This window comes from Prenolepis imparis, unplaced genomic scaffold (assembly GCF_030444845.1).
Source record: "Prenolepis imparis isolate NDT839.2.m4 unplaced genomic scaffold, iyPreImpa1.0 SCAF_7, whole genome shotgun sequence".
Taxonomy (NCBI): Eukaryota; Metazoa; Arthropoda; class Insecta; order Hymenoptera; family Formicidae; genus Prenolepis; species Prenolepis imparis.
Genome location: NW_028141165.1, coordinates 13,514,489 through 13,536,663, shown reverse-complemented (window position 1 = coordinate 13,536,663; position 22,175 = coordinate 13,514,489). Strand labels below are relative to the sequence as shown.

General features: G+C 37.5%; 5 protein-coding genes across 10 annotated transcripts; 2 read left to right on the top strand and 3 right to left on the bottom strand.

The window, feature by feature from the left end:
- Nucleotides 1–370: 370 nt before the first annotated feature.
- LOC145938427 (solute carrier family 35 member E2A) lies at nucleotides 371–2,450 on the top strand. Its single transcript, XM_083042057.1, has 5 exons — nucleotides 371–1,196; nucleotides 1,273–1,524; nucleotides 1,648–1,834; nucleotides 1,928–2,131; nucleotides 2,214–2,450. The coding sequence occupies exons 1-5, from the start codon at nucleotides 914–916 to the stop codon at nucleotides 2,404–2,406; spliced, it is 1,119 nt and encodes a 372-aa protein (XP_082898183.1). The 5' UTR covers nucleotides 371–913; the 3' UTR covers nucleotides 2,407–2,450.
- Nucleotides 2,451–2,900: 450 nt separating this feature from the next.
- Cth (Cystathionine gamma-lyase) lies at nucleotides 2,901–6,158 on the bottom strand. 2 transcript variants are annotated; one of them, XM_083042055.1, is made up of 7 exons: nucleotides 5,903–6,158; nucleotides 5,102–5,257; nucleotides 4,154–4,441; nucleotides 3,760–4,030; nucleotides 3,543–3,695; nucleotides 3,267–3,432; nucleotides 2,901–3,201 (listed from the first exon to the last, which is right to left on the bottom strand). In XM_083042055.1, the coding sequence occupies exons 1-7, from the start codon at nucleotides 6,017–6,019 to the stop codon at nucleotides 3,057–3,059; spliced, it is 1,296 nt and encodes a 431-aa protein (XP_082898181.1). In that variant the 5' UTR covers nucleotides 6,020–6,158; the 3' UTR covers nucleotides 2,901–3,056. The 2 variants fall into 2 exon arrangements, with proteins under 2 accessions (XP_082898181.1, XP_082898182.1); XM_083042056.1 differs by having other exon boundaries at nucleotides 5,838–6,153.
- Nucleotides 6,159–6,824: 666 nt separating this feature from the next.
- Nucleotides 6,825–10,488, top strand: LOC145938138 (transmembrane protein 59-like). The gene is made up of 4 exons (XM_083041544.1): nucleotides 6,825–7,290; nucleotides 7,369–7,483; nucleotides 7,703–7,986; nucleotides 8,074–10,488. The coding sequence occupies exons 1-4, from the start codon at nucleotides 7,150–7,152 to the stop codon at nucleotides 8,407–8,409; spliced, it is 876 nt and encodes a 291-aa protein (XP_082897670.1). The 5' UTR covers nucleotides 6,825–7,149; the 3' UTR covers nucleotides 8,410–10,488.
- Nucleotides 10,489–10,891: 403 nt separating this feature from the next.
- Nucleotides 10,892–16,992, bottom strand: Lint-o (L(3)mbt interactor in ovarian somatic cells). 4 transcript variants are annotated; one of them, XM_083041543.1, is made up of 6 exons: nucleotides 16,324–16,992; nucleotides 12,564–14,096; nucleotides 12,182–12,404; nucleotides 12,001–12,110; nucleotides 11,515–11,907; nucleotides 10,892–11,402 (listed from the first exon to the last, which is right to left on the bottom strand). In XM_083041543.1, the coding sequence occupies exons 2-6, from the start codon at nucleotides 13,920–13,922 to the stop codon at nucleotides 11,256–11,258; spliced, it is 2,232 nt and encodes a 743-aa protein (XP_082897669.1). In that variant the 5' UTR covers nucleotides 13,923–14,096; nucleotides 16,324–16,992; the 3' UTR covers nucleotides 10,892–11,255. The 4 variants fall into 4 exon arrangements, with proteins under 4 accessions (XP_082897669.1, XP_082897668.1, XP_082897667.1 ...); XM_083041542.1 differs by lacking the exon at nucleotides 16,324–16,992 and adding an exon at nucleotides 16,099–16,317; XM_083041541.1 differs by lacking the exon at nucleotides 16,324–16,992 and adding an exon at nucleotides 15,358–15,614.
- A 271-nt stretch (nucleotides 16,993–17,263) lies between these two features.
- On the bottom strand, nucleotides 17,264–21,914 carry LOC145938136 (uncharacterized). 2 transcript variants are annotated; one of them, XM_083041537.1, is made up of 9 exons: nucleotides 21,777–21,914; nucleotides 20,392–21,661; nucleotides 20,123–20,213; nucleotides 18,982–19,937; nucleotides 18,819–18,885; nucleotides 18,361–18,507; nucleotides 17,938–18,217; nucleotides 17,573–17,825; nucleotides 17,264–17,489 (listed from the first exon to the last, which is right to left on the bottom strand). In XM_083041537.1, the coding sequence occupies exons 2-9, from the start codon at nucleotides 21,619–21,621 to the stop codon at nucleotides 17,427–17,429; spliced, it is 3,087 nt and encodes a 1,028-aa protein (XP_082897663.1). In that variant the 5' UTR covers nucleotides 21,622–21,661; nucleotides 21,777–21,914; the 3' UTR covers nucleotides 17,264–17,426. The 2 variants fall into 2 exon arrangements, with proteins under 2 accessions (XP_082897663.1, XP_082897664.1); XM_083041538.1 differs by having other exon boundaries at nucleotides 18,819–18,882.
- Nucleotides 21,915–22,175: the final 261 nt, after the last annotated feature.

Genomic DNA, 22,175 nt, shown 5'->3' with positions numbered 1-22,175 from the left:
ACGTCAAATAAAGAAGTCTATGAATATTCAACTAGAAAAGTATCTTTAGAATTATAAATAAAATATTAAATATATTGTTATACATAGTTATCGATTAAAAATATTTTTGAAAATAAGATTATTTTTATACCACAGAGATGTAAAGTTACAAAACTAAAATAAACACAAAGGATGGAGAATTTAAAGAAATATTAAATGCTTTTGTTGAATAAAAATAACTGTCTATTAATTTTCCTGGAAAATCTCTGCTCTCAAAAATAAAATTTATGAATATTATTAATAAAGAAATTATAATATTAAAGTTTATACTGAAAACCATACACATTTCTCTTTTCGTGTGGAATCACGTTACATCACAACGATGACGTTTCTTTCCCAGTTGAGCAATCGCGCGCTCGGCCGATTGACAGAAATATGACAGATCATGGTTTCGCCGGTAAATGCATCGCATCGTTCGCGTTCTTGTAAGGTGACAGCGTATGCAAACTGTTACGCGATAATGCGACGACAGACGAATTCTGCATTTCCATTACAAATAGAAAGAAGCAATTATAAATAAAATAGATTAGTAAAAAGACGGAGTTGAAACGAGAGAGAGAGCGGTCCCGCTTCTAGAGACGGATAATCGTAAAAGGAGGAAGAAAAAGGGACGAGGATGCATCGATATTCGTTATCGTGAAACGAGAATAAGCCTTCAGCCGGATAAAAACGCTGCCGATCCGGTTGACTATCATATCTCGTGAAATCGCGGACACGGTTCGATAATCTAACCTACGAAGCGCGATTGCCGAGGGATAAAAAAAAGTTTCCGCAGCGGAACGATGTAAAAATGTGATATCTCGCTCGCGTAAGTCTCTCGTGAGCCTCGCGCTTTCGCGAGGAAGTGGCGAAAAGAAGAGAGAGAAAAAGCGCGATGGAGAATTACTCCGTGCGCATCAGTTACCCGCAAACCGCTCGTAGTGGAGACCCTAGTGAAGACTCGTCCACGTCGCCCGACACTAGTCAACCGAAGCAGTATCATGCGGATCATGGGAGAAAGCGGGAGGACGTGATCGTTTTGACAAGCGACACGAAGGGCGGCCTGTTTAATCCCAGAGCACTCCTCTTTCTCACCCTATGGTACGTCTTCAGCGGATGCACCCTGTTTCTAAACAAATACATACTGTCCTACATGGAGGGTGATCCCACTATTCTGGGTAAGCGATTATTTTTGGGAATACAAGTAATTATTATAAATATCCTTAATCGTTTCGCTGTCTCATTGAACAATAGGTGCTTGTCAGATGTTGATGACCGCAATTTGTGGACTGATACAAATGTATTTTCCCTGCGGTATGTACAAAGCAAGTCCAAGATTGATGAGACCCCCTGGATTTTATAAACACATGACGCTGGTAGGATGTACGAGGTTTGCGACGGTAGTTCTGGGTCTAGTATCGTTAAATTATGTAGCTGTAAGTTTCACAGAGACTATAAAGAGTAGTGCACCACTGTTTACCGTCCTCATCAGTAGATATTTATTAGGTAAGAATATATAAATTTTTTTACATCATCTTTATATATTATATATATATATATTATACGATAACAATTCAATCTTTTTAGAAAAATAATTAATTGATTATATTCAACGTTAAATTTTTTTAGGGGAACACACGGGGTTGTATGTAAATTTATCTTTAATACCTGTAATGGGTGGATTGGCGTTATGTTCCATCAATGAAATTAGTTTCGATCTTAGAGGATTCATCGCTGCTATGGCGACAAATGTAACTGAATGCTTGCAAAACGTGTATTCGAAAATGTTAATCAGTGGTGATAATTTTAAATATACGTAAGTGATATCGATTATATGGTTTGAGTGTGTGAAATCATTGTAAACTGTAAAAAAGAAAAAAAAAAGGTAATATCTTATCATTATTTTTAGACCAGCGGAATTACAGTTTTATACCAGTTTAGCGTCAATCGTCGTACAAATACCGGTATCGATATTGTTGGTCGATCTACCTACACTCGAGCATTCCCTGAGCTTTAAATTATTCGCGGCATTCCTTCTCAACGGAGTATTCTTCCATTTTCAAAGTATCACTGCTTATGTACTTATGGACTATATCAGTCCTGTAACACACAGGTATGTAATAATGTTTTTGTCTATGTAATCAGAATGCATTCCTTATACACGCATGATTTTAAAGCACAAAATTATATTGCAGTGTCGCTAATACCGCAAAGAGAGCGTTTCTGATATGGCTCTCCGTCTTATTATTTAATAATCCGGTGACGGGATTATCGGCGCTCGGCACTTCCTCGGTCATAGCGGGAGTGTTGCTATACAATCGGGCGCAAGAATACGACAAGATGAATAAAACAAAGTTACGACACTCGTCCAAGATCAATTTACAGTGAGACAATTTTTTAAAACCAGGATAGAAGACAAGCGTCTATACATGTGAAAAGAGAAATGTGTTACCGCACTAAATCCATTGCGTATTAATAGTACAAATAATATCCCGAATTTTTATACAACAGTATTTCACATTCAGTGAAGAATGTGAGATAATGTATATTACAAGCATCAGAGAAATACAAAAATATTAAGAAATGCTCAATCGAAAATTGTTTATCAAATCTATCAATGTTTTTTGCTATTTGTAATTTCTGTGATCCAAAAATGTCATTCTAAAATAGAATTATTGTTTTTGAACTTTAAAAGATATTTGCACATATTCAAACATACCTGATGCAAGTATATAGGAACAAAAAAGAAATTGGAATGAGTGATGTACATGTGTCAAAAAGTATTTGATTATTGTATTATATAGTGTTTTTAATGTAAATCTGAGAGAACTGTGGAATGTAAAAATGTTTGATAAAAATAAAATCTCTTTATATATAGCTATTGATATTGTAAATAGTATTTGTAGATTTATAAAGATCCCTGATAGATGTATAGAGATCCTTGATATCAACTGTACATTAAGAATTAGTATGTACATACAAATTAGAATATATCTTGTTATTATTTTTATAGCTATCTAATTACGTTTACTGATTCATTATTGAGAAGCAGCTAATGCTTGTTTGATATCGGCTATGAGATCCTGCTCTGCTTCGATACCGACAGATAATCTTATCAATTTATCTGTTATGCCTAATTTATTTCGTTCATTTTCAGGCACAGATGCATGGGTCATAACAGATCTATGTAAGAAAAATTTATTAATACACTTATAAATATTTAATACCAACTAATTTTGTGTACTTACGGTAATTCAGCCAGCGATTCATACCCTCCTAACGATTCGGCTAAAGTAAAGACTTTTAGTGCTTTGAAAAACTTTTGCGGATCACCCTTTAGATAGAAGGAAACCATTCCGCTGTGACCTGTTGTTTGCTTAAGTGTCAGTTCATACTGGGGATGCGACGTAAGATCTGCAACAATGACACATGCTTTATCTTAGACGTGTTATCAGATATTGTTAAGCATTAAAGCATTAATTATGTTTGCAATAGAGATAACAAAATAATGCATATACACATACATGGATGAAACACTCGTTCGACGCAAGGATGAGACTCCAGAAACTTCGCCACAGCCAGGCAGTTTTTCATGTGTTGATTCATTCTTAGTTCCAATGTTTTTAAACCACGATTGACCATAGAGCAGTCAAAAGGTGACGGAACAATACCCATGGCTGGATTCCAACAAGATATTATACAAAGATATACTTTCAAATACATGATAAGTTTTCGGCTTACCATTTCGTAAAAATCGCAACTTTTCCGCGAGATCATCTCTGTGCGTGATTGCAGCTCCCATGATTACATCAGAATGTCCGTTCATGTACTTTGTCAGCGAATACATCACTATATCGGCACCAAGTTCAAATGGCTTCATGAAGTAGCATGTCAAGAATGTATTGTCGACGACAAGAATAATGTCTTGACGATCAGACTTTACGCTATCAGCAATGGCTCTAATATCTGCGATTCTCAACAAAGGATTGGTTGGCGACTCCAGCCATATCATCTGTAAATTATAAAGTATAAAAAATCAAATCATATATTAAAAACTATAATAATATAGACTTAAAAAATAAAATATCATTAAATTTTAAAACGAAGTAAATCTGAATAATATTTTTAATCTAACCTTTGTATTTGGTTTTATGGCGTTTGTAACATTCTCTACTTTAGTCGTGTCTACAAGGGAGTATGTGATACCCTGAGTGCTTAAACATTTTTGAATAAAACGATTGGTGCCACCATAAAGATCATCTCCAGCAACGAGATGATCTCCTGCTTGTAACAAAGCTGTAATTGCTGTCGTTGCACCCAAACCAGATGCAAATGTAATACCATGTTTGCCATCTTCTAGAGCAGCGAGGCATATCTCTAACGAATTACGCGTTGGATTGTTGCTCCTACCATATTCATAGCCCTAAAATTTTAAATATTGTTAAATACATATATATTATATATAGGACTTCTTTGATAACATTTAAACTTGAATGTTTTTGAATTAGAAATTCTCTCTCTGTCCAACAGTCTACAAATACAAAACATTCAAGTGTTTTTTATTAAAGAACTCTGAATAAGTAAAGATTCCATAAGCCAAAATAATTGAAAGAGAATTGTCATTTGATTATAAACAAATTACTATATACTGTGTTCATTAATCTTGATAAAGATTTGAGAGAACAATGATTAAAATATTCCTAAACTGTATTACTAAACTGAACAAGTACCTGTCTGGAAAATATATTTGCTCTAATTTGTATTCGTCTACTATATTATTTAGATTTTAGACTTTTTAATAATTATGAGATCATCATTCTTTCATTTCTTTTTTGTTGATTTATTAAAAAGTAACGATTTTAAAAGAAAAACATGATTAATTTTTTCTTATCAATTTATGTATAATTTTAATTTTTATATATAATTTTAATATTAATATTTAAATAGAACTTAACGTGCACACAATTTGTTAGCTACAATTGATATTGATTGATGGAATAAATGGATTGCCATCAATTAAGAGCTATGTGTGGGTAGGACCAAAGATTAATTTGAATGAATCATTCATATATTTTGAACTTACCCTGTGCTCGCCTGGAGCATCCTGCTGAAATGTTGTGGACATTACCAAAGGTGGCACAATCTCACCATATTTCCATTGTTCAGGATTTTGACCAGCATGGATAGCTTTAGTAGAAAAACCTGTTTGAGGCACTCCATTTCCTATCGAAGCCATGATCTGTTTAATAAAAATTTTATTGTTATAGATTGCTCATTAGTTACAAGTTGCTTCTTACATTAAATAAAAAAATTATCAATATACAACATATACAAGGAAGATAATAAGATAAGATATAATATCTGAAGTTTAAAGTTATACACATATAACACAAATAATTTTTATAAACTATTTTGTAATATTTAAAACTCAAATTAAAAAATTAGATTTTTTTATTGTCGCAGTAACAAAGAAATACTATAAAAATTGATATTTTCTTTCGAGATTATGATATTTATCAATATTTTACAACTTTTTAATTATATATATATAATTATATTGTTATACATATATAGATTTTAATTTTGGCGGTAATCTTTTTTTCTCAACTGCACTTTCCGCACTCGTTTTCTGTTGATTGCGAAGCGTGAATATTACATTCTTATTTTTCGTGCAAAATTGCATATTTAGAAATTTACTCTATGAAGTAGAGTTTGATTGATCAATTAGGACAAAAACAATAAATTTCTTTATTCTTCACAATCCAAAAAGTGCAGCTTACAATAGAGTTGCGTAACAATTAACTACTTTCCGAACGTACATTTACGGTTTGAATGATGAAATCAGTTTTACGATGATGGATAGAAATTTCTTCAGAAAACTCACTGGCAAGATTCTGTCTCGTTGGTTTCGTTGAACAACGTCAACTGGAATCAGCGACAGCAATTTATATAAGTCTTGATAGCTGCGTGGCAAGAAAAGAGTGACGTGTGCGTGTATCATACACACTTTTACACTTGTTACAGTACCAATGGTGTAGCTGTCCGAACATACCGACAACCAGTGTCGCCAATTTCAGATCGCGCAACACGGAACGGGAGATAGAGAGAGAGCGCGTGTCAATGTGTGCGGCGCGTTCGACTTTGACCTTCATACTGACGCGCGCTACGTCACGCGGCGTCGGAATTCGGCGGCTCGGCCGCTCGCCGCTCGGCGCGGAGAGGGGGGTAGTGGTGGGGGGAGCCGGCAAGTAGGGGTTGCGTGCGCGGCGCACCGGCGCGCGCATCCCCCCACCACGCCCCTCTTCGCATTCCACGCGCCGCAGAGTGACAGAGTGGAGCTGAAATTGGCGACTTGCCGACACACATGCAACAAATAAATATATATCGATATATCGATGTATCACATCACATGCTATCTGACATATCGCTTTTTTGAATGATTGATGCAGTTATTTGTTCTTTTATCTTTGAGCGTAATCGCGATTAAATATTCGTCGTTATTGAAAACAAAAGAAGACTTGACAAGTTATCTGTTTTACATATAATCAATATTGCTCACCTAAATTTTCCTACTTCCTTTAAAGATTTATTTTTCTGAATTCGCGCTCTCGGACAGCAAAAGTGCAATAAGAGTCGATCTATAAAAAAATAATACATCTCTATATCGTAATATATCGTATCGCGATAAATTATATATTTTGCAATATTTTTATAAATCAAAGCCTGTTCATCCAAATTCCATACACAATCCAGCCATCCCATTGGTCGGTTCACCTTGACATCCGCGCACGTGAACCAGTAGTAGGTAGTAGCGTATGTACACTACTACTGTAATCAAATCGATATTCGCTTGATTATTCGTTCTGTCAATTTCGGTACCGTCTCTCCGCGAATCTGATAATTCGTTCTGATAACACACTCGATGTCGAAAGAGTCGCGACATCGGTGGTACAAATAAATGCGAGTTTAATGTTTTTTTAGCTCGGGATTATCGATATCAAATGGAGAAAAGCGAGATTAATGAGTGAAGCTTAGTACGTTTATTTTGCGAGTCTCTTATCATTCACCTCTTCGAGAGGCGGAACGTCAAAAAAGAAATCTCACAGAAGAATACTCACAGCTGCTCTAAAGATGAAGAAAGGAGGCATGGAAATCATTTGCTCAGCGTTCCTGGTGTTGCTGGTCGTGGAATCGACTCGCGGAAATGCATTTTACAGTCGCGAGGATCCCTGCATCAGTTTGTGCGAAAAGGCACCTACTGGTTTTTCAAATGTATGTGTTAGTTTCTCACGTTGATTTCAATGTTAATTCTACATTGTATAGCTATTTATCTATTCTATATATCTTTAGAACATGTATGTAAAGTCCTGCTGTCAACGAGGCTGCAGATTTTTTAATCTGGTCGACTTGCGTTCCGGATGGGAATCAAATAATTTGAATGGCACTAGAGATGCTTGCGAAGCTTGTACGTATTTATGATTGTTTTAGCTTTCAAGATTATTTTGCATAAACTTCTGAAAATTTAGTAAAAAAATTTAAATTAGAAATTCTATCTGAATATAACTCAAAAGAATTTGTATTCTTTTTATATAAGATCGCTTCTGTCTATATATATATAATTTGTTATAAAGAATATCAGTCAAACTTTTCACGATATAAAAATGCTTTCGTATTATTTGTACAGCATGCAACGAGGCTTATACAAACCTGCAAGATCGTTATGCCTGTGCCACTGGTTGTGATTTTATGGCCAAGCAACGTATTTCGGATTTGGTGTCTCTGTTTTCCATCGCCATATGCATTGAACAAGGCATAGACTCCAATGTTTTATTAATGTCGCCCGACATGCCGGAGAATGATATATTAATGGATCCTGGATTACGCAAGGAGCTTCTTCCTGGATGGTGGGATACCGATGGCTTCAAATTGCCACAAACCTATGTTAAAACTGTACCAATGGATGCTGGTGTAAGTGTAACATTTAATTACATAATACTTTAATTACATATTTTGATATAAATGTAAAATACATACATTTTATAACTTGTGCTGCAGACTATAGATTATGCTTTATCCTCTGATTATTCCGGTGAAACCGAGCAAACGTCTGTGCCTGACTGGTTTCATTGCGCGTTAAAGCAGATAAGAATACCTTATTGGGATATTGGAGTACCTTATTGGCTTTTTGCTTCCGCCATAGCAGTATTCATAATGGTGTCCATGCTGTGGCTTTGTCTATCGACAGGAGAGGTTCCAACAACGTCTCAAAAAGATGTCTTAATTGATATGGCTAATTCGCCAAAAGTTGCATTGTACATGCCAGATGAAGCGCCATTGTACAAAGATCCGCCACCTAAATACGAACATTCGTCCAGTCACTGTGAGTTTTAATTAGCTTTCGATGTTATTTAAATCACGATATTTCGATGAAGAATTTTACGCGAGACGCGATTTTGTATCACGTTTCGAAAGCCTTAGTATAATATAACAGTGCAAGGATACAAATGTCAACAATTAGGAATATTTTAAGTTTATAGGCAGATGCAACATTGAAAACTTAAATTGCATTTCATAATAATACCATAGAGAAATTCAAATTATTTCTTTGCTATTTTTTTTTATATATATATAAAATTGCATTTAACATAACATTTATTATACATATATATGTATATATAACATAAAGTAACAAATACGAGATGACAGAAAAGAAAAATGCACAAAAAAATAAGCTTATTTGGTAATACAAAATTTCTGAACTTTTTGAAAAATTTATGTTGATAATTATATTACAGACTCCTTTTCTCTTTCAATTAATTTTTGAGAATATATATATATATATATATATATATATATATATATATATATAAATGTCGAGATACTTTTAATATCAAAAATGAAATTTTCATCATTTCTAAATGCAATAATTTATATATGTATATATTTAAACAAATTATATTACACAACGAACAAGTTCAAATTCGCAAAAGAAATATAAAACTTCTTCAATGACAATATAGGTACATAATCAAAATACCATTTAATTTCATCGCTCTTACTGTTTTACGGCAAATTCTCATCCAAAAATCGAAATAATCATAGTACAACACACAAAATTATGGAAATAGCTAATTAATTTAAACACATCATGATATATTAATTAAATTTTTCTCCACACATAATCTGTCAGATCTATAAGAATATTGTGGAAAATATATAAATATTTAATATTAAATATATAAACATTCATGTCAATCTTTTTTTTGCCATATGAGGAAAAAATCAAATTTTTTTATAGATCCAAAGACTTTTCAATTTCTGCTGGATAGATTAGAATTGCATTAAAATTAAGTTTACAATTTTTTGACACGGCATGTTAATTTTGTTGTTATTTGAAATTTATCGTACGTAGAGCATCAGCACACAATCTTATATCTTGTATTTATGCAAAATATACACAAGAATTATAGCTACATCTTTGCTGATTACGATATATACAAATATATAATTATACAATGGATATATATATACATATATACATATATATTTTATATATACACGCATTCCGCGCGAATCTTTTCAGAATTTTTATAAAATGTCATATCATATGTTAGTTAGAACTTGTTTATAGCATACATAAGGCAATGTATTGTATATATTTATAATGTATATATTCCCGCAATTTTAATATTTGATTTAAATCTCTTATATCTTGATCAACAAAGAGAAACAAGAGAAGATGTATTATACTATTGATAGGCATTATGTATTATTTGCAGTATTTGTTATAAAACTCTTCACATATGTTGTTCCATTGTAACTTTCTTTATATTGTTTATTCTTAAGAATATTATTTATTCTCATATGCGAAGAAATAGCAATAAATAATAAGCAAGAGTTTATCTTTCTTTAGATAGGACAGTCCAGAGAGATATATGTAAGACTATGTTAAAATCTTTACGCAGCAGTTTAGCTTTGTAGTATTACGAATTACGATGCATTCTTGAAAGTTTTAAATCTTGTAAAAATTTACATGTGATCTAGAAATATAATGCGTATGTATCGTACAAAAAATAAATAATTCAAGTTCCTGTTTGCAAGACTTTTATATATTCTTGAATTAAATCTTATTGTTATATCAAATGTAGAAAGTAAGATTTTAAGTGTTTTTTCCTCCGATGCAATTTGTTGAGAGTAGCTAATAATAACATTTCTATGTATTCTGTGTGTATCTCAAAAAGTTTACGATTAGATGTTATAGAAATCCTGAAAGATGTTATTACAATGTATTACATTGTATTTATAAATATCAAAATATTTATTGCATAATAGAAAAGTACATGTAAAACCAAAGTATCATGTTCCTTGAGAGTAGAATATCTTATACAACTACATTCTACAAATAAGTATGTGTTATTCTCATATATGTAAAACCTGGAAATAAAAGTAAGTTTATTATGTGACACAAAATCGTGTAAAATCAGTCAGCAATTTCTCTCTTTGTTTCACACGACCAATGTTTTCATCCGAACAAACAGCGTCTAGAATTCTCAATATAGACGTAAATGTAACATTAACAAGTAACAGTTCGGAGATAGAAAATATCCGTTCCTTTTTTTTTTTATTATAAAACACCGCACATGAAAAAGGCGGAATGTATGTACATTAAGTATATATAATCGCGCGTGTACATACATCTACAAATCGATACTGACTTGGCTTGCGACAGATCGCGTGAGATCTTTAGCGATATATATATCTCAATATGTACAACGTGAATCATGTCTAGAAGTAGAGTTATGTCGCGATCTTAATCTGTAAGAAGGCTCAGTTTGTACAATATAAATCACATACACAATGCCGTGAAGATCGATTTCATGCTAGACATCATTATATTATTGCCAATAGAATTAGTGATCGTCTCCATGTACTTCGGCACGTATATATATCTTCGGTATATCTTTTCAACGCGGAACTCAACAATAAACAAAGCCCGCTTATTCAATAGTTCCATTAGGAGCGCGAGAGTCGGCAAGAGACATCCTCAGAAGAGATCTTTTTAGCAGTATATCACACATATAATTCATATATACAACATAGATTGTACCTAGAAACTAGAGAATTACCGCAACTTTAATCAATCAGATTTAATTTGTATTTTATAATTTGTATAAAGTACAAATTAAATCTTTTAAATTAGGTTGCAAAGATCGATTTCATATATATGATCGTCTATATTATTGCCAATAGAGCTCGGGATCGTCTCTGCGAAATTGAAGCTTCACCACGTGTCGATATATCTTTAAGGCGGGACCTAGTAGTAAATTAAGACCGCATAATACATCTTTTCGACTCATCATTAGAAGCGCATGGCCGTCAATTTCCTGAAATACAAATGCGAACGATATATATATGATAAACATCAACAAATGCGAGTGATTACAGAGACGATCATGTGAATGCTAGGTCACGTTCATATAGTATAAATTTGCTCACCTGCTGTCGAAAGACTTCGGCTTCTTTGGGAAACAATCTAGCAAAATATTGGTACACTTGCTCGGAAGTCCAACTCCTCGCGTCGGGAATATTCGGATCGATGGGACCTTTGGGACCATCGTCTTCCATTTGATCGCAAGAACCCCTGGCGGGAGAGACCTGCGGACTCAGAACCGGCGGTAAAATCGGCGCGTTGGACGGGCTATCCGGCCTGCTCGTTCCATTGACCAAATTGACCAAATTAGCGTTTTGGTTGTCGTTCACTTTGCATTGCTGCTTTCGCGCGCATTCATTGCAAAACCATTTCGAACTTGATTTTGGCATTGTGACACGTGACGTGTGACAGAAAGAGTGATAGGCATCGTCACAGTTGAAACAAGTCACTAGAGGTCCCTAAAATAAAAAAATTAAATAAAAATTGTTTAAAATAAAAATTAATTATATAAAATATTGCGTGAAGTAGAAAACTATGTATTGAAAACTTACAGCGTCAGACGTCTCGCAGCATACGGTACAAGTTTTACAACGCTCGCATTGCCAACTACTATTGGCCTTTTGAAGCATCTCCTCTGCGCTGTAAATGCAACTTGGATGTGCTGCAAGTATAACATGATACATAAATATAAATAAAACAAAAATTGAGGCAAATTTCATTCAAGAACCTTACCTCGTACAGTGCAGTCTCTACAAGCAATAAGAGCTTCTTGTTTCTCCTTGCAACCACAAAGGCTACATTGTCTGCACGGTCCGTCTTTGACATTTGCCTTGGCAGAATCCTGAGAATCTTGCAACATGGAATTTTTGTTAAGGCTACCTGGCTGCCTACAGTGTCTACCACGTTTGCGTTTCACTAGGTTGTTGTCGGAAGGATCAAATACTTTTCTAGCTCTCTAAAATATAAAAGTAAATATAAGGTAATTAATTTACGAGTCATTTATCTACTATTTTTATAGACATTAAATAGAAATCTGTATAAAAAAAAAAAAGACTGATATACTGACATATCAAATGTATCGATAAGCTAACACTTGAAAGCGAAAGTAGATTACCTTTCTCCTGGCACTTCGAAATCCACCAGTGTTTACATTGGACGGAGTCGGGGACGTGTTGGTCGACGAACTCCTGCCGGCGTCCTCGTCCTCGCGATCCTCGCTCGAACGCCTGCTGGTCTCCTCGCGCTTCTCCTCTTTACCCTGATAGTCCTCGAATTTGATCTCGATATCCATCCGATCGTCCGTCCTCGCGAAGAGACGCTGCTTGCGCTCGGCTTTGGTAGACCTTTTGAGGTTAGGCGCCGGTTTTTGAACATCGTTACTCTTCACCTCTTCCTTGACGACGTCGTTTTCCACGGACGTCGTCGACCTAGCCGCTACCTCCACGGAGGCGCCGTTGCACGCCACCTCGCCAGACGCGGAACCGCCATGCTCGGCGTCGTTTTTATCATCATCAACGACGTCAAAACATTCTTCCTTCTTGACGCAATCCTGCTGATCCTGCTGCTCCGGTTTCGGGCTGTTGCTGGCCTGTCGCGAGGACGATCGCGACGATCCCGACGTAGTATCGGTAAGGTTGTCAGTCTCGTTGAATTCGTAGAGCTCAGCTGCCGCAGACGACGACGACGTCGTCGTCGTCGTGGTCGTCGTGGTCGTCGTGGTCATCATCGCCGTTGTTGCCGCTGTCAAACCATTGGTGCTGGCGTTGCTGTTGACAGTGCCATTCCTGACGGCGCCGTTGCTCGTCTTACCGACACGTCGTTGGGTCGCGTTGCCGTTCTCCAGGGCGCAGGAGGAGGAGGAGGAGGAGGAGGAGGACGAAGAGGAGGAGGAGGACGGCTGCGAATCGGCGCTGCGTCGCGACGGTGTCGCGTCCGCCGTCATGTCGGACGTCGCCACCAGCGAGTAATTGCCGTTGGACAGGCGCGCCAGATTGCCGCTCGCGACCTCCCGGCCGAGAAACTCCTCGACCACGCGGCGCGACGTGGGACTCGAGACGCCGTCGAGCAGCTGCTCGATCAGCCGACCGGCCGGGACGCCCTGGTCGAGATAATCGGGCTCCTCGACGACGAGCTCGGCCACCGCGCTCGACACCATGCTCGAGTTGAGCTTCTCCTTGAGAAAGCCCTCCGGCCGGTTCTTGAACAGCTGAAGGCGGGACCACTTCTTCGCGTTCCGGTAGCTGGTGTTGCCCTTGTAATCGACCTGAATCACCTTCTCGACCTCGATCAGCCGATGAAGATCGGCGATCGTGTCCCGCGCGTCCACCGCGAAGTTGCGCAGCAGATAATTGCAGATGCGATCGGCATCGGGCCGGGCTTTACGTCGACGCAGCTGATCGATCGCCTCCAGTATGTGCTCCTCGTGCGTGATCTGCGCCGCTGCCGGCACCGGGTGCTGCTGCATCTTCGTCATTCGTATCGATAAACGGAGGGCGCGACGACTCTCTCCTTCTTTCTCCCTCTCTTTTGTTTCTCTCTCAGCCGGTTCTCTCGCCGCTAACCACCTCGCTGCCGCAGACGATGATGATGTTGATGACGGAGCACGAAAGAGTAATAACAATCACCACCGAGATCCCTCCTCTCGACCCTTGAAAAACGAAGCGCAGATTGATGAATCTTTCCAAACGACGTTCGATGATGATTCACGCGCCGGACGCGACACTCTCCCGTCCTTTTTTTTTTTTTCAGCGTGAACGCGCGCGCTCGTGTTTTCCCGATGTGCGTCGCGTGTCTGCGCGTGCAGAGATGCCGATAGCCGATACCAAATTTAAATTTCCGCGTCGCGTGCCGCAACACGTAGGCCACGATTATTTTCAATATCGGAGCGGGTTATGTAGGATATTGTAGAATATCGTCGAACGAGCGCGCTTGTTCCGGGCCCGGGCTGTCGCGAACGCACTTGTTCTCGTGTCGCGCGGATCATTCGTTCTCTCTCCCTCTCCTTCCCCCTCTCTCTCTCGTCCCAGAGCGCCTAAATGAAGCTTTTTTCTCTCTCTCTCTCTCTCTCTCTCTCTCTCTCTTTCTCTCGCGCTGACGGGGCGCGCTCTATCGAACTCGTTCTTTGGCGCGCACCTACCTACGTAATAGCAATAGTTGCGCGCGCGATAAATCCGATCCTCGTTGCGCGACGCACGCGTGTCCGTTCGGGAACAAGGTAGAACGCACAAAGGGAGAGGTATCAAGGATGATCGAGAGAGCCGTCAGTCGATCGCGCGAATTATGGCGTCCCGCGTGAAACGCGCCAAACATATCTCTCACCGGGGCGACCCCTTTAATTAGACCGCGCGTTACTCTCGTCTCCGATTATTATTGCACGACTGATGACGAAAACGACAATGACGACGCGTCGCACCGATCCGCGTCCGCCTGGCTCCTTCCGAGAAAAGTTTTCAAACCAGGGGGGAGTCGCGCCGCGCGCTCTTATCGCTTCTCCGAATCGAGATATCCGCTCCTCCTCGGAGAGGAGCGCGAGAAAAAGAGCGAGTAGGTGAGACGAAAGGACACGCGCGCGCGTGATAATCTCTCGCCGGCGCGGATCGAACTGCGGAGAGAGAGAGAGAGAGTTTCACACCCTCCGCCGCTCGACGGCGGCTCGGAAAGATCTCGAACGGGTTTCCGCGGGGAATCGCTCTACGTCCCGACGACGACGGTCAGTTCTCGCGCTCGTAAATAATGGCCACGGAGGTAGTCGCGCCGGTATATCTCTCTCTTACGTATCTCGCGCCGGACAAATTTCTATACACGCGCGTCTGTCGCAGAAGCGGGGGGAGAAGGGGTGTCAATCGCGACGTTCCTTCCGACGACCGAGACACTTTTTCCGAAGGGAGTATATACGCGCCTATACTTACCTACGTGCCGAATGAGCGCGTAATAAGTGCGCACACCTCCTTCCCTCGGGTCCGCGCGAGCGAAACGCGGACGAGCGGGTAGAGCAGACGCGGCCGAACACGTGACGCGACGAATTTATACGACGATTCGAAGCGATTCGAGCGATTTCGAAGAACGTCGCGTGCGCGACGCGAAAGTCTCCTCGGGGGAGAGAAGGAAAAAAGACGTCCGGATGACACACACACGAGCGCGGGCGCTAGCGCGAGAAGATTGCCACCCTAACCTCAAACGAACCTCGCACGGCCGCGGCGACTGTGCGAATACCAGCGCGTGAATACGTCGGCGGCGGCAAGACGTTCGCGAGCCTGTATATGCGTGCGCGCCTGCGCACGTGTGTGTGTATGTGCGCGCGCGCGCACATCGGTGTAACCGACTGCGTAAGTGTGCCGGCGCGGTACTCCTCGTCAGCTGCTCTCGCGGGCGCGTTTCCTGTTGTCACCGGATCAACATCGTCGATATCGATGCCCGGCGATGTCGCGACGCAACGTCCACCGAGTAATTCGTGATAAGCGCCTGTCGATCGCGATGGACGCACCATGTCGCCTCTCTCCCGCTCGCTCTTGATCGCTGTCTTTGTCTTTTGTATCCGAAAAGGATTGCATGTATGTGCGCAAGAGAGTATATCAAAGGCGGTTTAACGAATTTTCACGTTGTCGACACGCGCTTCTCTCTCTTTCTTCTACCGGACTGTCAAAACTTACCGAGATGCGTCGTCCTTGCTCGTGTCTGCCTTTACGCGCGTTGCGTCATCTCCTTCAAACTCCGGATTGTCCTTACCGGGGGAAAACAACGCGACTTCTTTCTTCGTCTCGAATGGCCTCTCCGCGACGCGCCGACAACTCCGACGCTCTTCTCTGCTCGCCGGAGACAAACGCGGCGCAACAAACCTAATCGCAAAAGCTAATCGAAACGATTCGAATACGTACCTGTACGGAGTACGTAGACGTCCGCGTCTCGTTCGTCAATCGCCGGGGTATCGTTTGATCGCGTAACGATGCGCGCGCGTTCTCAGCCGTACGAGTTTCAATTAAAAACAAACGGACCAACACCGGGCGCGACCAAATGCGATATGGAGAGACCGCGCCAAGATGGCACACAACGCGCACTTTTTGTACCGGCGTCAGGGCCGGCCGCGAATCGTCTTGGGCCCGACGCTTCTCCCCCCTCTCCTGTCAAAAACTGGATAAATTTATATAATTATTATCCTCATCGCGACCAGCTGCCTTTCGAATTAGATCTGTACAGGAATTTCCGAGGACGGCGATCGAAAAGCTATTATTTTTGCGCATACATTTGTATAAAATTTGAGAGAATTCTTCAATTGTTGTACAACTTACCCCGAATTTTTTTTTAAAAATATGCACGAGGTTTACAACAGCCTTGCGATCCAATCTTGCTCAATCCTTATCGCTGACGAAAATCGTGGCGCTGTCATTTTCCGTTTCCGGTCAATCTGTCGCGTAGTCTGCTGTGTGAGTGTACGCATGCGTGGTGGGTTGGCGCATGCTTGGAAAATTCTGTGATCTGAAGAATATTTTTTTTTTCCGTCGCGCGGATCTCGACAATTTTTCATAGTGCGCATGATGAAATGTCTTTTATTTTTTATGTAATTTACGAGCGTTTGCGATTCCCACTATTCCGTCATCCTTCTTTTTTTTTTTTTTTTTTTTTATCTAGGACGCACCGTGAATTTTCCAAATACACATTGTAGACACATATATACCTGCGAAGGAAAAAGGGGCGGCAAAACTTTCAAGTAAATTTTCGAGTCTTTCGAGACATTTTTCGCAGTGCATCTTATAGCATTAGAGATGCGAAAAAAATTAACGCAAATCCGCATTACAATTATTTAGATCGATTGCTATTTTCGTAATGCTATAATCGCATGTATTTCACTATAAAACATACAAATATTTCAAATCAAATATTATAAAATATTATAAAACGTATAAATATATACATATATGTAATTCTATTACTAAAATGATTAATATCACGGTAGTGCAATCCGTTTCACGTTGGATCACACTCAAGCGTAATTATTTTCCTTATTGATGACATCATCGGTGTCGTGCTGTTTAAGTTTAGAAATCTGCCGTGTATAATTGCAATATAAGTTATATAGTTCGAGAAAATGATATTCCTTGTATCTAAACAAAAGTATCGTATACATACCAAATTAAGCGGCTTCACCTTTGCAGTGATTCTATTTTCTTTAAATGGACTCTGTGGTACCTTCTCGACACTCTTTTTCTGATAGACAGGAGAGTATCGTTGACGATCCGTTAAACTCCTATTTAAACGTTGCGGAGATCGCTGATGACTCACATTGAAGGATAAATTGTGCTTCGGCGGTGTTGAAAACTTCGAGATTCTAAGCGCGTCCGTTTTAGGTGTTGTACATTTCTTCGGAGTTGGCAGTTTGGATCTAAAATATAAATAAATATTATTGTTCCACACGCAGTTTTTTCCCCTTTATTTTCTATTTTTAGTAAATTTTAAAGTATAACTCTCATTATTTTATAAGTTTATTTGCTTACTTTTTGGAACTGTCTTTTCGTTCATCGCTGCCGCTCATGTTTATATATGCAGTCACCGGCGAAATATCATACGAAAGGTTATTTTTTTTATTAACGGACAACTGTGTGTCCGAAGTTTTGCTGTTTTGACCGTCCGGTGTCGACGAAGCAATTGGCTTGGATCTTACAGATTCCTTAACCATATAATTGGGAGTGCTACTGATTATTTTACCAGAAGTAGTTTCATTGGATTTAGGTGGCGTAGTTTGAAAAGATAATGCTGTTTGTTTTCCAACAAATGCTATAATAAAAATTAAATAAATTAGAAATTATATTATCTATTAATATATGTAATATATTGATTTTTAGAGTCATTATTTTTATAATAATAATTACAAATAAATACAATTTTTTGAAAAATTCCTATTAACAAATTGAACATACCTCCTTTCTTCTGCATATTGTCTACAGGATGCACTGCTTTCATAGGACCTCTTTTATTGACTACGTCTGTCCTTTTTTTAAACTTATTTTTTACATCGTTTATGGCAATGGACTTCTCCTTTTTAGAATCAGGTTGTTTAACATCCGCTGAAATATTTGTATATAATCAAATTTTGATCATCTACATGTTAAACGAAGTATTATTTAATAACAATGCACACAACACATTTAATATACAATTTACCTTTTCCTATGTTACATGTTTCTGGAACTATAACTTTTTTATTCGCTAGATTAATCTAGGCTCACTTGAAAAATGTTTCTTGCGATCTTCAAATTCGGATGTACTAGTACATTCGAACATAGGAAAAGGTAAATTGTATATCAAATGTGTTGTGTGCATTGTTATTAAATACTTCGTTTAAAATGCAGACGATCAAAATTACAAACATATTTACCTATTTGCATATTTGATGTATTTTTCGGCGACGAATGAATCACAGATGTACTTCTTCTAACCGTCTTCTCAAGTGGTTACACAGAAAATGTGAAATGTAAGCAATTTAAATAATCAAAATTATAAAAGATTTAAAAAATTTAAGATTAAAAAACTTTACTTACTTTAGGTTTTGTTTCGAAACTTCGTCTATGCTTCGCTTTTGTTGATAGCATGGATGAACGCGTATTACAATCGGATTCTGAAGCCTTTATTGGTGTAGTCGGTTGAATATTATGCATTTTATTGTTGTCTAGCTGCATCTCATTTTCACTTTTATAATTATTCGATGCAATATTTAAAGCTTTGCCTATACATTTAAGTAACTGCATTGTTGTAGCATCTTCAACTTGACCGCTCAACAACTTTCCAAGATTCATCAATAATTCTACTGCTAATTTTTCATCCGGCTGATTATCGTTCTCTTTAATAGAATTTGTATGTTCTTTTTCAGGTGAATGATAATTTTCACTATTATCTTTAGAAGATGAAGGCTTAACTGACAAATTGTCGCTGCTGATAGTTTGCAAAGTATCTTCCAATCTACTTATATCAGATGGCAACTTTTCAGCATTACTAATCTCTTTTTTGGATAATTTTTCGCTTTCTTCTTTGCTCTTATCTGTATTTATAACTTCAGATCTTTCGACTATATCAGACGATTTCGACGATATTTTCTGAGGACTTTGCAATTCATATGATATATTGAGACAGGTTACTAATAGTTCTGTATTATTTTCACAATTTGAATCTAAAACATTTTCCAAATTATCAAGTAATTTACTGACTTCTGGATTACTTTCTACTTTAACTAATTTTCTGAGATCTGACAATAATGATATTATAATTGTCCGTTTTACGCAGTCTGTGAATTGTGGCTCCATTTCTTTCAGAGAATTCTTGTCTACATTACTGTTACTTGTAGGAGACTGCTCATTATTATTATTTCTAATGCCTTGTGAGGTTTCTTCCGGCGAAATAGGTAATTCAATTAAATTATCTACTTCAAGATCATCCTCAAATGCTGGTAGTAATTCTGACATCCACAGGGTATTATTTGAAATTAAATCATCCATACTAGCTAAAAAAAAAAAAAAAGAAAAAAAAAGAAAATAATGAGAAAGAAGTATTAAGAATTTAAATTAGTTGCAAGTTATATTTTTACAAAATTTTTTGCATATAGCAATAATCTAACAATAAATTACATATATTTATACTATGTAATAGTAAATTTATATAAAACTATTACTTAATGAAATTACTTACATCCAGAATCCGTTTTTAGTGCTAATTCTTCAAAAGTTTTTGAAAGCATCTTGGCCTCCTTCGATATTAACTTGTCGACTTTATTAGTATCCTGTAATCATTAATTTTTATTTCTTATTAATATAAAATTTGGAAATAGGTTAATTAATTTTCTATAGAATTATTTATCTACATTTAATTTTTGAGGCATACTATAAATATATAATAAATCTTTAAATATTTTTATAAGACAACTTTAAACATGCAATTACATAAGATAAATATCTTACACTAAATACAGAATCCACAGAAATTGTGGAGGTTGAGCTTTTATTACATTCTTTGCTGGAATTTTGTTCTGGCAAGAACACATCGACATCTATCAATTTGTTATTTGTGATTTGTTTATTTTCTTCTTTTATAACATTAGATTCAGCTTCTGTTATATTCGAAGTACTAATTGCCTCATTCATACATCTTAATTTGTTAAGTCTTTCTGCTAAATCTGACAAATCGTACTTTGATTTTATTTCCACAGAATTTTCAGTTGTATTTATCTTTTCTTGACTCATTTTTAACGAATTACTATCCAAAAAAGCATGATTCATAGTATCAATTGACAATGACGATGATATTGAAATAGGACTCAATTTTGTTATAGATGAAACATTTGATAAAGAAGAAAATATAGATTGTTCATTTTGTTTGCACTGCAAAAAACCTTTATCTAGAAAAGCAACGCTATAATCACTTTGTGCAATTTTTCTCTCGTGATCATCTGTTACAGATTGTGATCTCCTATTTAAACATGATAATATTGTTGGTGACTTTCCAATTCTTTGTGACAATGAATGTGATTTAAGATTTGAAGAAAGACTACATTCTTTAAACAATGTATCTTTCTCTAGGAAAACTAATATATCATCATCTTTTATAGACTTGGAAACTGTTTCTAATAACGTGTCGTTCATCGCGGACTGATTTAAAATTGACGACTCCAACTCTGGATCGGTAATAAATATTTTCTGACTTTGTTTAACCATGGAGGTATTTTCTGTCGCATCATTATCACAGACATCAGTGTTTTTCACATCAAAATTGACAGTTTCTTTCTTTATTTCCACTTTCTGGTCTTCGCTGGATATATCTGAATATAATTTACTTTCAAGCAAAGACCCATCCAACGTCTTGTTTCTCATCTTTAAGTACCTCTTCTTACTTTTTGGAGTAAAATCATCCGCAAAGTTCACAGACCGCGCTTTCAGGTCTGTGTTCCTTTTCCTCTTAGACTTCAGAGCTCGTTGCAGCATCACTTCAAAGGGATCGCCCTTTCTGCTGACATATTCGGTGGTCTCATGTAAAACCCTATCAAATGGATTGTTATCCTCATTTTCGCGTTGCTCTGTTATCATCAATGAATTAATTTCATTTTTGGGAGCCGGTATCAAGGGCGATGCCAATTTCGTTGGGTCCCGTGATCCTTTTGTGTCCGGACTATTTAAATCTATCAAGTCGCACATCCTAATTCGTCTCCAGAACACCTCCGGTGTTTACAATATTCTAAGGACAATAGAAAAAAAGCTCTGCTAAAGCATGCTAATTCAAATGTATTGAATAAAACGTATAATTATATGTATATAGCTTTGTATTCTACTCGTGTATTCGATTAATATACCTCAGGTTATCTCGTAGTCCACAGTTCGAACATTACAGTCCGCGTAAATAATATTCCTTATGATAATTGTTCAATTTGTTCATGCAATATTGTATAACGACAACAAGATTCTCTTTCTCGCATGAACACGTTTACGGTTATGCGAGACTTTTCAAATTCCACACAGCGGAATCATCGAACGCCCTCTGTCGAGTTGTTTCAATAGATTTCGGAAGTGACGTTGTGCTATGGCGGCATTTTTAAAATCAAATAAATTCAATATAAAAATCTTTTGTGATAAAAGAAATTTTATATTCAGCTGCAAACTTTGAATAGCAGATCTCGCCATTATTTTCACGCGTAACTATTTAATTACATATATTTATTAAGCACGATTATATAGTTATTCTAAATATACAC